Source organism: Corapipo altera, unplaced genomic scaffold (genome assembly GCF_003945725.1).
Source record: "Corapipo altera isolate COAL_440 unplaced genomic scaffold, ASM394572v1 202, whole genome shotgun sequence".
Classification (NCBI taxonomy): Eukaryota; Metazoa; Chordata; class Aves; order Passeriformes; family Pipridae; genus Corapipo; species Corapipo altera.
The window spans coordinates 1,103,573-1,120,210 of record NW_020884980.1 but is presented as its reverse complement, the minus strand read 5'-3'; the positions used below and the strand labels follow the sequence as shown (position 1 = coordinate 1,120,210).

The window sequence follows — 16,638 nt, the reverse complement described above, 5'->3', positions numbered from 1 at the left end:
CCGGGCCGGGGATGCTGATAAGGCAGCGCTGCCACAAGTGGAGGAGCAGATCCTCCTTGGAACCCCCGGCCCCGGCTCACTCAGCCCCTGCACTGAGCTCGAGATGCTCTACTGAGAAGGGAAGACTCTCAGGCTGCTTTTACCCTCTCAGGACACTTTCGTTTCAGGTTTTTCCCTATTTTCCCTTTGTCAGGAGAAGGGAAGTGAACAGTTCTCCATCCCAGCCCAGGAGGACAGGTGACCAGGAGTGTTTTAGAAAGAGCAACTTTTATTAGAAAAAAAAAAATGCACAGAGAAGACCAAGTCCTTTCCAAAGCCCAGAAAGCAAGCTCAGATCCAGGGGCAGCAGCAGAGTCCCACACCACATTTGTCACCACAGTGGTTGCTCAAGGCCCAGCCCAAGCTCATACAATGGCCCCAGCACAAGTATTTGAGCCCTTTGCCCATGGCACCCTAAAGCCAGCTTTGAGAGAGCATCCTGGATCCCTGCTGGGTGAGCTCCCAGAGCAGGATCAGGGCCTGCATAACACTGGGCAAAGGGCTCGGGGGGAAGGACGAGAGGTAAATGGGGCCCAGCACAGGCTGCTCAGCTCCATGCAACCCCCAAAACAGGGCCATGGCCAGGGCCAGCCCACCCTCCCTGTGTCACTAAATGAGAGGGGTCACTGCTTGTAGGGGCAGGGGAGGTAGGGAGCAGGACAAGTCTCTGGTTCAGCTGCAAAAGTACTGGAGGGAAGCACCGGGGCCACCAGGTCCACCCTTCTTCCATGAGGCATCTCTGAGCAACACCAGCACTCGTGTGACTTTGCACACACTATTTGCCTTTGGCTGGGTCCCTCTGGCAGTGACATCCTGGGATGGGGGGGGACATCTGCCTGCCCCACCTCATCCCACACGGGCCAGGCAGAAGGGATGGACATGTCCATGGATGTGCAGCTGAAACTCCCTTGGCCAGGCAGTTTCTTGCCCCGCTGGCATCTTCCAGCTGCAAGGGACACATGTGGGCTGATCCCCTTTGCAAGGGCAGTTATGGGGCACAGGCAGAGATCAGGAGCAGAACACCAAAATGCTGTGGGAAAACAAGACAAGAGTCTGCCTTCAGCATTGCAAGGAGCCTCCAGGCCTGGACAACCCCAGGCAGGCAGTGAATGAGGACCAGGAGCACAGGGAGACTCCTCCAGCCTTCTTCCTTCCCATCCCACAAGCAGAGGAGCCCGGTGGTCCACATGGCATGGGGGACTCATGGCAGTGAGCTGTTGGATGGTTGGGTAGGGCTGGGCTTTGTTCTTCAGAGCAAACCAGTTTTTCCCAGATCATCTGATATTACAACTGGTATTATTGCAACTGGAAAAGAAAGTGAGAACCAGTGAGGCTGGGCCTGAGGCTGCAAAGCCCCCAAAGGCAGCTGCTTTAACCAGGACCTGAGAGGGGATGGGGCAGGCAGGCGTCCCCTATATCCTACCACTTCCCTTCTTCTCCCAGACCAGACTCCTTCTCACCCTTACAGGTGCCTCCAGTTGTCTCCTCCTGCTGACTCCCCCAAGTCCTGGGGTCCTGATGACCCTCATGTTCCCTCTCCCCCTATAACCTGTTTTTTTCCTGCCCTATGGGTGAGGCACCAGCAGGCAGGGCCTGGCTCTGCCCCTGGCTCAAGAGGATGCACCAGAACAGTTCTGTGTCTACCTTGGTGTCCCCAGGGGTGGCTCCAGGCTGCTTTATCCAGACATCACGCTTTGGCAGGCTGTTGATTTTCCTGATTTCCTGCAAACAGGAGAGTCATAAGTGCCACGGGAAGGTTTTCTCCATGTATCAGGTGCAGTGTTGCCTTGGTCTGACTTCAACCAAACGTTGAAGCACACACTGTTCAGGTAAAACCAGCCAGCTCTGAGATGTTGGTAGACCCTCAAAACCAAGTGCAGTTCCAGCCCACAGAGAGGAAGCAGGTGTTTTTACAGGAAAACTGATCCAGGAGCCCCAAGCTTTGCCCAGGAGTGACCCCAGGAGCAAACCCTTTCCTGGCAGACACTGAGCCAGCACAGCCACCCAGTACAGACACGTTTGGGCAGAGCTGATCTCTGCAGCTCAGCACTGGGGGTGCCCAGGCTTGCCTTCCCTGGCTGTGGGGCTGGGCTGGAGCTGCCCCTCCTGGTCCTGTACCCCAGTGGGTGTAGGAGACTGCTACAAGCAGTGGCCAAACACCCCATTGCTGCAAGCAGTGATACCTGCCCAGGACTTGCTGAGCCTTTCCAAGAACAGTAAAACCACTCCAAGGCCAAAGATTCTCCTGTCTGTCTCTGGTGCACCCATATCCATGGAGCAGCCACAGGGGCAAAGTGATGATCTCTGAGGCCCCTTAGCTGGGCATTGAGCCCCCACAGCTACAAGGCACCCTGTTTTGGGAGACTGGGACACACATGGGGGTGCAGATGACCCCAGATCACACATGCATCAGGACTCTCAGAGCACACACAGGTGTCCAAGCCCCTCAGAGCCCAGCACAAAAGGACTGAGCACACAGCTCAACTCCCACTGGCCCCTGGATCAGAGCTAGTCCTCCAGACACTGGTAGAGATGGGATCATGCTGGGGTGATCTCTTTCACAGGTGACAGGGGCAGGTACCCCTATAAGTCCTGGGATGCACACCCAGCTGCCACCTGCTCCCTCCTCACCTCACCAAAGGCTGGAATCAGCTGTCTCAGGCATTTGGGGCTTGGGGCCAGGGCACAGCAACAATTAGAGCCTCGATACCTCATCGTTGTGGCCTTGCAGCACTCAGACCTCCAAACCTGGCTAAACTCCTCTCAAACCCTTTAACGGGTTCAGCCAAAACTTCATCAACCCTTCAAGCCCCACCACCCCAGATGCAGGACCTTGTCCTGCCAGGCTGCCTGGCCTCAGGGCTCTCACCCGAGGAGTTGGCACAAGCTGGTACCTTGCTATTGTCCTCCTTGGTAGGCTCCTGAGCTCGGCTGATCCACAGATTAATGCGAGATGTCACTGATCCTGGGATCTTCAGGTTGTCCTACAGCATAGAAAGGGACACCAGGGTTACAGCACCAGCTCTCCCACTGCACGAATGTAACCCAGGACAGTCCCCAGGGCATGGGGAGACTGAGCAAAGCTGCAACAGGCAGGGACCAGCCCACATGCTGGCTCCATCCCAGCTCCTCAAATACCAGCACATCGACAGGAACCCACACACTGACAGAGGAGTTTCGGTGCCCAAGCCCAGCCCTGCCTGGCACCATCCAACAGGCACCCAACTCCCACCAAACCGCGTCCTGGCAGCAGCCTGCCGGGCTGTGCGTTGGTACGCGAAGAGGAAAATTTGCCCAAAAAGCTAGTGCCTGCCGTGGCACAGGGCGCTGCTGGGAGGTCCTGGCTCGGGGCAGCTCCCTCCCTTACCTTCCTGACGGCCAGAGGCTCCGCCTTGCTGGGAGCGCTCGCCTCGAAGAAGCTGCGCTTGCTGGCCACCCCCTCCGAGGAGAGCAGGCGGCTCTTCTGGACAGGTACGGAGGATTTCACCCCCTCCGAGCGCTGGGAAGAGAGAGAGGGGCGTCAGCGGGGCCGTGCTGCACCCCAGGGGGTAAAAAGCGATGTCCTGCTTCTGGCTCACACCCTGAGCCCCTTGGGGTCTGCTCCTTCCCTTCCCGTCACCAGCTCACAGACTCGCCCCACTGCCTCCCCCCAGCAGGACTGTGCAGACCCTTCCCAAGGCAAGCAGCAACCTGGTCCAGTGGGAGGTGTCCCTGCCCACGGCTGGGGGTTGGAACGAGATGATTCTTAAGGTCCCTTCCCACTCAAACCATTGTGTGGTTCTATCGGTTCAAACCACTCTGCTCCTATACCCTGAGGCCAATTCCTTTTTCTGCCTGGGACCATCTTCTTCAACCCCCTTAGCTCTGGTGTTCGGTGTAGCTCAGTCCCTCCCCTCCTCACTCAGACACAGGCCACCCCTCTCTCTCTTCCTGCACATCCCTCCCACCCCAGCCTGGCTATGCCCAGTGGTTTTGGTACCTGCACAGCTGAGTTGTACTTTTCCAGCTTCTCCCCAATGGTGCTGCTGCTAGCTGGGATCCTCAGACTCGCACTGGTGAAGAAGAGGGAAGATTTGAACATGGCCCCCTCAGGATCTCCTGGACTCAGCTCATGGTCCTGGGGGACTGCACTTGGCAGGAGAAGACCCCCTCCCACCCAGGCACTCCTGCATCCATCTGCCAAGTGAACCCAGGCAACTCATTCCCTGCTGGTGGCCAAGATCTCTGGGTCTCACTGTCTTACTTGGGCCACACTGTACATTGAAATGCATCTCTGAGCTCTGCATCCCTGAATAGACCACTGCCAGCTCTGAACTGCATCCTCCCTGATACCAGTATGGGTTGGCCTACAGCACAGGAGCAAGCCCAGGTGTCCATAAACCCACTCCCCTGCCCTGCATTCAGGAGAGGGCATCCTATCAGCTCCCTGTGTTCACATCTGAGCTCTCAGTTCCTCAAGTTTTTAAGCCACCTGGCCAAACTTTCCCATGGAGATGTGGAAGATGCCTTGGTCTGTCCACCAAAGCCAGGTCATGTTTCTCATGGACCTGCAGGGGTGTTTTGATATCCCCATGGATGGGACCCTGTTGTGGTGCTGCACCACTCAACACAACCACTCCTGTGCAGACATGAGCAATGACATGAAACTACAATACCCAACAGACAGCAGGGCCTTGCTGGGGGGAAGCTGGAGAAACCTGGGCTAGTGGAAGATATTCCTACCATGGCAGGGGGTTAGAACTAGATCTTTAAGGTCCCTTCCAACCTAAAGCAGTCTGTGATTCCGTGATCTTGTACAGATGCAAGCTGCACACTGGACATTGTCCTGTCCTCTGCCTGGTCAGCCAGGCACCCGAGACCTGTGTGAGGGCACTCACTAACTCCCAGGTCCCATCACCTCCTCCTCCTCCCTTGGAAAACAAAGGAGGACAATTCCTGCCCAGCAAGACCAAAGTAACATGACCCCCTTGTCATGGTGGAGGTGCTGACCTCCTTGTGAGAGGGCTTTGGCTTTCTTCTTTCTGCTTTCTTGAGATGATCTGGAAGACACAAGGAGAGGAGACACCAGAGCCAGCTTTGGTTATCAGAGAGACACATGGGACAAACTATCTCTGCTATCTCCCCCAGTTCCAAGCAAGCTCCATTTGCACCCACACCAGAGCTTATCTCAAAGCTCCCCAGACTAAAGATGCTTTGTAGTGATAATGGTTTTATTCCCAATAAAGCCACATGAAAGTCAATTAAGCACAGCCAGACAGCCCTGATCCACAGCAGGGAGGGCCTCAACAGTTCTTGGGTTTCCCAGCCTCTCCAACCACTTTATTCCACAGATCCTTTTTGGAGGGCAGAAACTGAATACATTCTCAGAGTTGTAACAAGGGACAAGAAGGGAGATGAATTTTATTTTTATCCTGTGCTTTCAGATAAGACTAGAAAGGCCAGAAGGCAGATGGTAACTCCTGTGACTCTGGAAATTCTGAGGACAACGAGCTCCCTGTTTTCTCATCACTTCCCATAAATTTTCTGGCCAGCACAAACCATATGAACATGGGCATGTTCATCATCACAGGCCTTTGGTCAGACACAGAGAATGGAAATGAAGGGAAGACTGAAGCAGAACTGCAATGCCCAGCCCAAGGGTGGATTTTGAACACACTTTTGGGAACAGGCTCTGCCAACATAATCCAGAGGCCAAAGCAACCCTTCCTTCCTCCCTCCCATCCTCCACTGCTTCAATGAGGTTCTTTCACCACTTGCTTCAGCTCTTACTCGAAAGGAGACAGTTCTTGGGCTGGTTCGTCTGATGGAGCTGCTGTAGGTGACATCAGTTGGAGAAAGGTCTGGCTTTTCTGCAGGTTCATCTTGTGTGGGAGACAGTTGTATAACCTGCTTTGAGGGATTCCTGGATGGCTGCTGAGGAAAAAGCAGACATCAGATGCGTCCCTGCAGAGTCTGCAGAGAAGGCTGAGGTGCATGGAACAGCCATGGTGGGAACTGGTTTGGAGGCAGGAGTTTGAGATTTAAATCCTGCAAACTCTGGCTGCCTCACTTGGATATGCAAAGCCCCAAACATCTCTTCAGTGAAACCGTGATGTCAGCAGGGGCTTGCAGGAGACGTTGATCAGAACAGTGCAGGCAAGGGAGGGCAGGAGGTGATGGGACCCTGTCCATTACCTCGTGGTTTGCAGCTCTCAGAAAAACTTTCCCCAAAATCCCTCAGGTCCCATTTCCCTCCTGGTACTTTTGGGCTCTCCCTCTCTCTGCTGCCCTTCCCTCACCCAGGACCCCACACCCCAAGGTTTGGTGCTTTGTCCATTCCTGCTCACCTGCTGCTCCAGAGGTGAGGTCACCACCGAGGTTGTTTTCTCCTCCGTGCTGCGGCTTCCCTGCCTGGTCAGGATCTTCACCTCCCGGAGCCGGCAGCCCCCCACCTCCGGCGGCTGCTGCAGCTCCCTCAGCTCCTTCCTCTGCTCCCCCCGAGGAGTCCCCACACCTTGTTCTTTGTCTCGGAGCCGTCCCCTCACCACTGCCTTCGTCTCTGAGACAGGCTCCAGGTGCTGGTCTCCTGGTGGGTCCCCTCTGCCCTTGGCTGCATCCTGATCCCGCTCTCCTGCCCAGATGCTCTCCTGCCTCACACATGGCTGTGTCCCTGCCTCCGTGTGGCTTCCTCCCAGCCCTGGCTCCTTTTGCTCTTTCTTCTGCTTCAGTTTTTCAGAGACAGGTGGCAGGCACCTTGTCCGTCTCCCTTGTTGTGGCTTCAGCGCCTCCGAGAGCTTCCGCTCTTCCCCGTCCTCTGGAGACACTGGTTTCACCAGGGACTGAGGTCTAGAGACAGAGACAAAATCGGGAGGCAAACCTCAGCACCCTGGGGCCAGAGGGATGGCTTTTATGCTGGCAGTGAGGCAAAAGGCTCTGAGGGGGGGACTGCCCGGAGTCCCCCAATCAGACCAGGTCTTGCAGCCATACTCATCCCCAGCACCCCAGCCCAGCTCTCCAAGAACAAGATTGGATTGAAAGTCTTTTTTTTTTCCCCCCCTCTTTGTGTCAGAGATTAAGCATTTCTGCAGCCTCATCACAGGACACCAGCATCCACCAAGTCCTGTGCCAAGGAGGTGTGGGCTCAGGGCACTGTGCTGGGTCTGCTGATGGATGAGAAGTGTGTCAGCAGCTCCTCACTGGACTGGGAAAAATATCCCAGTATGTTTAAGTGTGAAGAGTTGGTTGGAAGTCAATCTGGTCTGGCAGGGTCCAACCACAGTCCCAACACAAGCTGTGAAACAGCTGTTTCCCCTCCTTCACAAACCAGCAAAGAGGCCCAAGGTCTGGGAAGAGGCAGAAGGACACCTAGCCAGGGCCATGGAAGTGGTATCCACAAGGGCTTGGGAAGGAGATGGGATAATAATTGCCCTCCTCCTGAATTGCAATCACCACATGGGCAGACTGTGCCAGCACCAGGGAAGGGGGACTTGTCCTACCCACCTGGTTCATATTAGTCATGTCCAGCCCCTATGCAACCCAGATCCAACCCAAACACCCCAACTCCATCCTGTCCGAAACACAGAGAAACACTCTGGAGCATGAGTCTCTGTGGACAAAACCCATCTAAGTATTGGACATTTCCAGGTTCAATTCAGAGCATTTGTCATGTTGTGTAAGGACAGCCTGGTCCCAGAGCACCTCCCTGCATCCAGGGACTTTGGGAGCACCACTGGAAAGCCCTTGGGTCACCTCCCCACGTCAGCAAAGGTCACACCGTTGTGTGAACTGCAAGGTTCAGAGAAGGAGGACACACAAGCTCTGATGCTCTGCTCACCTGCTCTGCAGAAGTGGGAGCCTGCCCCACCAGGGCAGGGCCAGCATCCACCTGAGCTCAGCCTTAGCCCCAGCCCTCACCACAGCACACCAACTCCCTGTGCCATGGGACATGTTGAGGCCCATGACTGAGCCCACCAGGGATCTCTCCCTCTTTATTCCTCCTGTGGAGCCCATCCTTCTGCCCAAAGAACTCCAGCTCATCCCACGGCTCAGCCCACCCTCATCCAGGAGAGACTCGCACCAGCTGCAGCAGCAGGTTGAGAAAAACAAGTTGGTAAGACATGAGCCATCAGCATCAGGAGCAAGACTGATGCCAGCAGGACCCCACACACCTGCTGGAAGCTGGACTGGAGTCTTTCCCAGGGCTGGGAGGCTCTTCATCCGTCGATGTGGAGGACAGCAGGTTCCGGTGCCTTCGCCGGCGCTCTCTCTGCTGCTCTTCTTCATCCTCAAGGGTCCTCTGCCTGGCCAGGCTGTTTAGGATGAAACATAAGGAGGTGGCGAGGCTGTGTCCTGCATGAGGAGCCTGCAGCCCTGGTGCCACACAAGAAAGGAAACTGAAACACGCTGGGCAAGGCCCAGGGGATGAGAGAAGTTGCCCTGCACAGGGCTGGAGGAAAGGGAGGCCAACAAGAGCCAAGTGTAGCAAAGTGCTCTCACTCCACCAAACTCATGCAGGCATTTCCCACCACAAGCACTTGACTTTACAACTCCTAATTTCTCCTGCTGGAGGGAGCACTCATTCAAAAGGAATCCTTACATTAAGCAGCCTTCTGGAGGAAGCAAGACCTGGACCCTAGAGCCACCACACAGAGCCCAACCACATGAACTGGAAGGGTAACCACTAGTGGCAGAAGATTTTAGCCCAAAAGCAAGTTGTAGTGATGGCAATTTAATTTTTATAGAGCAAAAAGCCTCAGGTGCAAAAGCACAAATGCTGAAGGCAACCGCTGAGATGCTGTGCCTGGGAACAGGGCTGGCAGGAACTCCTCTTCCTCCCTGCATGTGGCTGGACTGGGTATTGTTTATAATCACAAATTGTACCAAAGGGACATGGTTTATAATCATCTTTGAACATTTTATATTGCAAAAGCCAAATGCGTGTGGGTTTATAACATGTCATCCTGAATAGAAAGGTGTTTGGATAACACCACCTTTCCTGTCTTTTCTCTGTGCTAAACCTTCCCACCCTCTGGGCCAGTGCATGAACTGTGTTGGAAAATATTTTTATTGACTAGATTGAGCTTTTCACAACAGTGTTCATTCACCTCAAGCACCTCAATCAGCCTCAAAGAGATGCAGGGAACACCATGGAGCTCCCAGCACACCAACAGACTGCTGGGGCAGAGCCCTCTCTGCACAGGGTCCATCCCAGAACCTCATCCCACCTCTGTCCCTGGCATTCCAGTGTCATCCAGGCTCAGGGTGCACCATGGATTTGACTTTTAAGAAGGTGAAAGTCAGCAGCATCCACGCCCCTGCGACGGCGAGCGCTGCTGTGAACAGGGTGACTCTCAGCGTGGTTACGAGTTACTGTGTAATCAAAGCTGGGTCATAAATTAAACCATTTTGCCCCCCGCAACTATTTGTGGCTTCTGTTCTTCCCAGTCAAGGCAGGCGGGGGAGCTCGGCAGGGCCAGCAAAGCGGAACGGAGAGCAAGGAGGGGCAGGTCCTGGCTGGGGACAGGGCAATGAGAACAGCCTGGAGTTGTGTCAGGGCAGGTTTAGGTTGGATCTTAGAAAAAGGTTTTTCCCTCAGAGGGTGGTCGGGCACTGAACAGGCTCCCCAGGGCAGTGGTCGCAGCACCAAGCTTGACAGAGCTCAGGAAGCTTTTGGACAGTGCTCTCAGGGACAGGGTGTGACTCTTGGGGATGATCCTGTGCAGGGCTAAGGGTTGGATTCTTGTGGGTCCTTCCAACTCAGCAGATTCTGTGATTCTGCAATGCTGGGGGGGTGATGCCCTTCCCTCCCACTGCCCCCATCACTCCCTACACCCCCAAACACCCTGCACACCACAACAGCAATCAGACTCACTGCTGGGGAGCTCCAGGTGGTCCCTAATGTCATGCTTGGCATCGGGAGAGACAGGGATGGAAAAGGCTGGGATGTGTCCTTGGGGAGCTGATGAGCATCCCCAGGTGGGGACACCTCCTTTGTGCTCCCCTCCCTGGGCTGACCCTGACCCTGAGTGCACAGCTCGGAGGGGCTGGGAAGGCAGCACAGCCGTGTTTGCTGTCCCAGTGCAGCAATCCCTGCACACACATTCCCACCTGGAAAGGCTGGCAGGTACACGGGCACACACAGGTGCCAGTGCCTCTGCTCAGCACTCCAGTCCCTCAAGCAGTGACAGCACAGAGCACTAATGTCGGTTCAAACCCACGTGACAGCCAGTTACTTCTTTGTTTTTACACACAGACAGGCTCCTTCAAAACGAAAATGGGATTTTCCTGCCTTGGCTCTTCCCTCCTTGGCTCTTTCTGAGGCAGCACGTAACCTCCACATGCAGCTTCTCGTTATTTCTAATTAAGCAATCCACCCATTAGGCGATGGATTTGCTTCGCCAACCTTTCCCTCCTCTTTTCAAAGGGGGATTTATTTTTTGCTGTCTTACCTTTTTTAATCTCAAAGAGATGAGTAAAAAATTTGGCAAGTGTCCCTGCCTTGTCCTCTCCTGTTAATCATTAGTGCAGAGATTTCTGACATTTCTGCTGTTTCAGTGCTGCCTCATCTAATGAGAGCACAGGAACTGCCTTCTGGGTTGTGAAACATGCAGGGTGCAGGACCCCACTGGGCTTGTGGCTGGGCAGGTCTGTGGCTCAGAGGAGGTGGATCTGGATGGGGCTGGAATGCCCTCTGGATCCATCCCGTTCATGAAAGGGCAGGGTGTGAGCTGGCAACCTCCGAGCAGGGGTGGTCTCAATTAGATATAAGGACATTTTTCACCATGAGGATGGTGAAGCCCTGGCACAGAGAAAGATGTGGCTGCCCCATCCCTGGAAGTGTACAAGGCCATGTTGGATGGGGCTTGGAGCAACCTGGTCTAGTGGAAGGTGTCCCAGCCCATGGCAGGGGGTGGAACAAGATGAGTTTTGAGTCCCTTCCAACCCAAACCAGTTGGGATTCCCCTTTCTTACACGAACTACCGGGGTTTGCAATTAAGTCTCAGAGCCATCACATCAACTTAAACCAGGATTTCTTCTCCGATTTGTGAGAGATTTTTGTGTTTGAGTCTCCATCACTCCACCTGCACTTGGCTGGCAGTGCTGCCCTGGGGTCTGCAGGAGGTCAGGAGTGATCCCCAGCTTTGTGTGAGCCCCTGACTCACCCCATGATGCCCAGGAGTCTCACTCACCCCGGCTCCCATTGGAGCCAAGAATCTCTCCTTAGGAAAGGCTGCAAGGATGGCTCAGTGACTGCTGCTGAATCAGGGCTTGCTCAGCACCAGATGGGCAGGGCAGAGCCAGGACACACACCCAGGGGCTGTATGGGCATGGGCTGAGTGTAAAACCCCCCAGCCATCTCCAGAGCAAGCCTGGGGGCACAGCCCAGCCAGACTGTGCCCCAAAGAAAGGCAAATCAGACCAAAAATATATCCCACACGGAGTGAAAATGCATTTCGAGGGTAATTTTCCTATGCAATGCTCAGCTTCCCCTGGCAGCAGAAACAAAAATGCCTCTGATCTTGCCCACCCACAAGGAACCCCAGCAGTGCTGAGCTCTCCATGGGGCTGGCAACACCTCTGCAAACAACACCACCAGGGTGGCTGCCCCTCTTCCCATCCTCCCCAACACCCCTTTGTCCAGCTGACCATGTAGCAGCCCACCCTCACCCCCTGCCTCCCACCCGTGGGAAGGGTTAAGCATTAAACCACAGCACCTACCTGGAGAGATCAGACCAATTCCTCCTGCTAAAAGACATTCCTGCTTCCCGGGAATTTCAGAGAGCCCCCAAAACTTGCGCACGCATCGAGGCCAAGGTGCCGTTTGATCAGACTCTGCCCCCTGAGGAGGGAGGGAAGAACTCCCTCGCAAGGTTATTTCCCTGTGCACCTTTACCCTGCCTGCCACCAGTTTACACCACGCTGCATCACATGGTTCCTTATCTACCTTGACGGAGGCAAGGCTGTAATTTGTCTACCAGCGGCGCGGAGCGAAAGACGCCCTGCCCAGAAGTGCCACGCAAAAAACAGCTCCCTCCTCGCTTCCTGCCGTGCCAGGCTCTGAGCACAGATCCCTGCTCGGGGCTCGATCCATCCAGGTCTCCCAGGGTTTCGGAGACAACTCCCTGCGGAGAACCTGTTCTACCAGCCACCCTCCACCAGTCAACAACTCCTCCAGCCCCGGTGGAGGAGGTGAATTACCCTGGGCTGAGTGGGAGGAGGCTGGCTCCCAGGGATCCAAAACAGTCATTAAAACACCTCTGGCTGGGTGCAGCCCAGCGCTTTCCAAAGAGCATGGGAGGGTTCCCTGCTCCTTCCAGCCCTTTTTCCAGATATCTTGGATCGAGCTGTCATGGCCTCCCTGCTGTTGGGAGCTCTCCTGCAGTAGAGAACACTCACAAAGTCTCAGAGGAAGGGGCTGAAGCACGGGGGGATCGAATTTTTGGGTGCTAAAGCCCTGTGCCAGAGAGGAGCCTGTGTGCCCAGGCTCATCTCATGCTTGGACCCAGCCCACCACACCCATCATCCCCTCTGGACTTGCCCTGAGACCCCCATCCCCCTACACTTACACAGGGCAACACCCGCCTTCCAAGGGCAGGGGTGAAGGCAACAGGGGACTGTCTTATTGGGGGGACGGGGTGATTGACTTATTGGGGTGACAGGGGGTCCAGGCACAGCAGAGGCTGGTCCCAGCCTGGTTTTTACCAGGGTCCAACCCAAGCACACAGCATGGCCAGGACCCTGTGCTCCCACTGCTGTAGGAAATGTCATCCAGGACCCCCTGAAAACTCTTCAGTCTCTAAACCCAGGGAGATCCATCTCTTCGCCAGCCCGAGGAACTGGTTGTAAGGCTGGGCTTGCCCTGCACGCCTCCAGCCCACAGGGGTGTGCCCGTGGCCTGAGCAACTATTTTAATCAAAGGTTCCTGATTAAAATCCCATTTCTAAAAGATAACCCTGTCAAATGAGCCATCCAATCCGAGCAGGGCTTGCTCTCTGTCTTTCTTTCTTCTTGCAGTAACTGCTTGTCTTTCAAATGTTTTCATACGTACAGAAAATTCCATGGGTTGTGGCATAAAGGGAAAAAAAATTACTTAAATGACCTTGCAGGCATCCTGCTAATTGCTAACAAACTATATATAGCAGTGGAGCATCACTGAGCTACTATAAGGCAATAAAGCTTTCTGATTAATGCATGGCAAGCACTGTGCTTGCAAAACTCATTGCCAAAGGATAGCACTGGAGCACAGGACTTAGCAGGATTTTCAAAAGGATTAGACTGAACGTGGCAGTGAAAGAACACCCCCAGCCAGGATCTACACAGCAAAGGAATATAAAACCTCACAGTTTGTGATTCCCCATATTAATAAGATGGAGCAACTCTAGACAGACATTTAGTGTCTGGGGATTAGGCAGAGGATGAGCCTCTGTGACACTCACCCCTCACACTCCCCCAGATTTTATTTTCAGCTCAGAAACCTTCTGAGCTGAATGCAGTTTACTCTTTGAGATTTCTCAGTGGGTTTCTCCTCCGTGGATTTGCCCAGTTTCACTCAAACCCAGGAAAATTTTCCGTACAGAAAATATCCTTCAGCGAGAAGTTCCCAAGGTCTGTTCCTCACTGCTGGAAAAAGCTCCTCCTTTAACTTGGATGAGTCCTGCTGAGCTGTTCAACAGCACAAAGCACTGATCTCTCGTGGTTAGGGATTTTTGCTGCCATGGAGCTCATGTTTGCCCTGATGTTCCTCAGGTGTTTTCATGCCCTCCACACTCACAAGATACCCATCCCAAGCAGGCAAGAGCCAGCCCCAAGTCTGTCGTCTCGTATATGAAGCCCTGTTGGATTTTTCCCTCTATGTGTTACTTTATACTCCTCCAAACATCCTTTGCCATTTTATCCCCAAACTCCAAGTCCTGCCATATCCTTCTGAAGTCTGTGTCACCAGTCTTCACCTCTGCTGTGCCGAGTCCACAGGAATTATCAGCAGCAGTTTGTTATCTCACTACTGTTTCCTATCTGCTGGTTGATTATTTAGCTTTGCTTGGACTTTCCCTCTTAGCTGTGTCTGACCTAAAGGTCTTTGCTTCTGGAAATTCAGGAAAACTCTTGTCTACCTTGTCCACAAGCTCATTGATGCCTTCAGCAAACATCAGTCCCTTTGTGGAACCAGATTTCCCTTAGCAAAACTATTTTGGCTGCCCTGAGCTCACCACCCAAGCCCAGCCCAACCTGCAGGTCTCCAGAGCTGAAAGTGATGAAATGAAGGCAGAGGGGTGAGTTCTGTGGGGGAAGGGATGCTCAGGAGGACCAGTCTGATGTTCATCCTGATCCACTCCATGCACCAGAATGTTGCATTTGCTGTTCCAGATCCACAACCTGCAGAGGAAAGCTCTGTGCTCTGGGTACCACAGGACTGTGCTGTGAGCAGGAAAGCTCTGGGGCCAAACCACTTCATACTCACTCTGCCCAGGGGACCTGCATCTGCCTCAGGGAGGCCAGACCTTCACCTGATGCAGATCAGCAGAAGACACTCACTTATACCCACTTAGGAGCTAGGTCAGATTCAACAGAGGGTATTTCTCTCTTGGGAACAGTGTCCTGTGTCTCATCCCGACGCAGATCCTGTTTCTTTGGCTACAGGGCAGTGGAGAGCTTCCAGTTTCCACAACTGTGCTGTAATTAGGGCATTCCTCAGCCTCTCCTGGGGCCCAGCAGTGAACCTTCCACCTCCACCCTCTGTGCTGTGCTGGTCCCTCAGCATTATCCATGGCTCAGCTCCTCCCTCAGCTCCTCAGGCTCATACCCGCTGTGCTGCTGTGGTGGAGGAGCATCATCGGCCCAGGCTTCCCCACTGGACTTGATGGCCATGAAAAGGGGTTTTTCACCCTTGTCCAGCTCCCTCCCATCTCTGCAGTGGTGCCACAGCTCCCAAAGGTCCCACCAGCTTCAAAAACCTCTATTCTCCTTCTATCCCTGTGCTGGTGCTCTGCAGCACTGGGATGGTCCAGGGCTCCCCTTCCTCCTCTACAATCGCTTCAGCTTTTGGAGAGAGGTGTGCCATGCACTGATGGTACAGGGATGGTACCTCTGCTGTGAGAGGAAAGTCAGGGAGTGCCTGAAATTGGTGCGTGCTTGCTCAGAAACTGGACAAAAACCGACCACAGACTTTGCTGCAGGAAAGGAATAACCATGGTCCAAAATGCCTCACACTCACCTCACAAAGGGCCTTTTTCTATCGATTACTTAACTTTAAAAAAAAAAAAAAGAACTCTTCGTTCAGAAATTCCACCATGGTGCCTCACAGGTGCTAAATTATCCTTCAGGTTCCCGCTCCATTCCCGGCAGATTGTCCTTCCCAGCAGATGCCACCCCTGTGATTCCCCAGATCCAACAATGACAAACAATGGACATCCCCCAAAAGTGACGTCAGTGTAAACTTTTCGGGTCAAGGACAGAACCAGCCCGGCTCACTGCCAGCAGCTGCCTTCAGACTGTGCCCCTCAGAGCACAGGGAATCACAGAATCATGGGATGGTTGGGGCTGGAAGGGACCCCTGGAGATCACCCAGTCCAACCCTCCTGCCAAAGAAGGGTCACCTGGAGCAGGTGACACAGGAAAACACATCCAGGTGGGATTGGAATGTCTCCACAGAGGGAGACTCCACACTCTCCCTAGGCAGCTGTTCCAGGGCTCTGCCACCTTCCATGGGAAGAAGTTCCTCCTCGTGTTGAAGTGGAACTTCTCGCGGTTTATTTTATGGCCACCACTCTTCGTCCTGTCACTGGGCACCACTGAATTAGTTGCAATTCATGAAAAATCTCTGAGCAGGGAGTGAGAGGGCTCAGGCCACAGCAAGGGAAGATGGACAAGACAGATGCACCCCGCTCACAGTGTACCCCAACCCTGCCCTGCTTCTCCTGGGGGCTGCAGCACCCCAGCCTGGGAGGCTTCAGATGAAAATGGGGGTGAAGAAACCCGTTTTTCCCCATTTTATACCATGGAGAACACACAGGACCAGCCTGTCCCTGGGGTGGAGGCTGCAGTGCCCAGGTTGACAAGATGGTTGTGCCATGGGACAAGTCCCAGGGTTGTGCCAAGACCTGCTGATTCAGCCATGGGGTTTAATCCTGCACCACAGAGGCCAGAGAGGTCACAGGGGTAGTGTTTAACCTTTACCACAGGGGACTGCAGCCTGGTGTCAGTCCTGTGCAGGGCAGGGTGCCACACCCATAGTCAGAGGCCGTGGGATAAACTTTATCCTTTTCCACCTAGAGGTTGCCCATCACCACTAACCTTCCTCCCCATCCTGCCTCCACAGGTCCTGCCTCCATCTGAGCTGCAAATACACTCAGGGAAATATTTGGGCACAGTTCAGATGTCTCTAAGCATGGCTGGTCAGCAAGAGCACGGCAGGAGAGGAGAGGACCATTTTACAACCGACCAGGAGGGATATTTTGGAAGGTCCTCATTGGACCAAGCTGCTTACATCTCCCTCATTGCAGTTCTCCTGGCAAAACTTTTCCAGCAGAAAATCATTGGCTTGATCAATGCTTTTTTTCTACTGTCCAATTTCATTTGAAATTTGTGCAGTTCTAACTTTCCAGTGCTTTGCTTTGCTTTGTT

The 16,638-nt window shown here is 54.0% G+C and overlaps 1 protein-coding gene across 2 annotated transcripts; it reads right to left on the bottom strand.

The window, feature by feature from the left end:
* Window positions 1-248: 248 nt before the first annotated feature.
* Window positions 249-11,940, bottom strand: LAD1 (ladinin 1). 2 transcript variants are annotated; one of them, XM_027665707.1, is made up of 10 exons: window positions 11,737-11,940; window positions 8,187-8,327; window positions 6,366-6,864; window positions 5,809-5,952; window positions 5,029-5,078; window positions 4,019-4,091; window positions 3,407-3,538; window positions 2,934-3,023; window positions 1,684-1,761; window positions 249-1,344 (listed from the first exon to the last, which is right to left on the bottom strand). In XM_027665707.1, exons 1-10 carry the CDS (start codon window positions 11,772-11,774, stop codon window positions 1,336-1,338), a joined length of 1,254 nt encoding a protein of 417 aa, XP_027521508.1. In that variant the 5' UTR covers window positions 11,775-11,940; the 3' UTR covers window positions 249-1,335. The 2 variants fall into 2 exon arrangements, with proteins under 2 accessions (XP_027521508.1, XP_027521509.1); XM_027665708.1 differs by having other exon boundaries at window positions 5,809-5,949.
* Window positions 11,941-16,638: the final 4,698 nt, after the last annotated feature.

Coding starts and splice junctions, on each gene's coding strand:
- LAD1 (XM_027665707.1), bottom strand. CDS start 11,774: ATGTCTTTTAGCAGGAGGAATTGGTCTGATCTCTCCAG. Junction 8,328..11,736: donor AATTGGTCTGATCTCTCCAG/GTAGGTGCTGTG, acceptor CATCCTAAACAG/CCTGGCCAGGCAGAGGACCC. Junction 5,953..6,365: donor CCTCACCTCTGGAGCAGCAG/GTGAGCAGGAAT, acceptor CTTTTTCCTCAG/CAGCCATCCAGGAATCCCTC.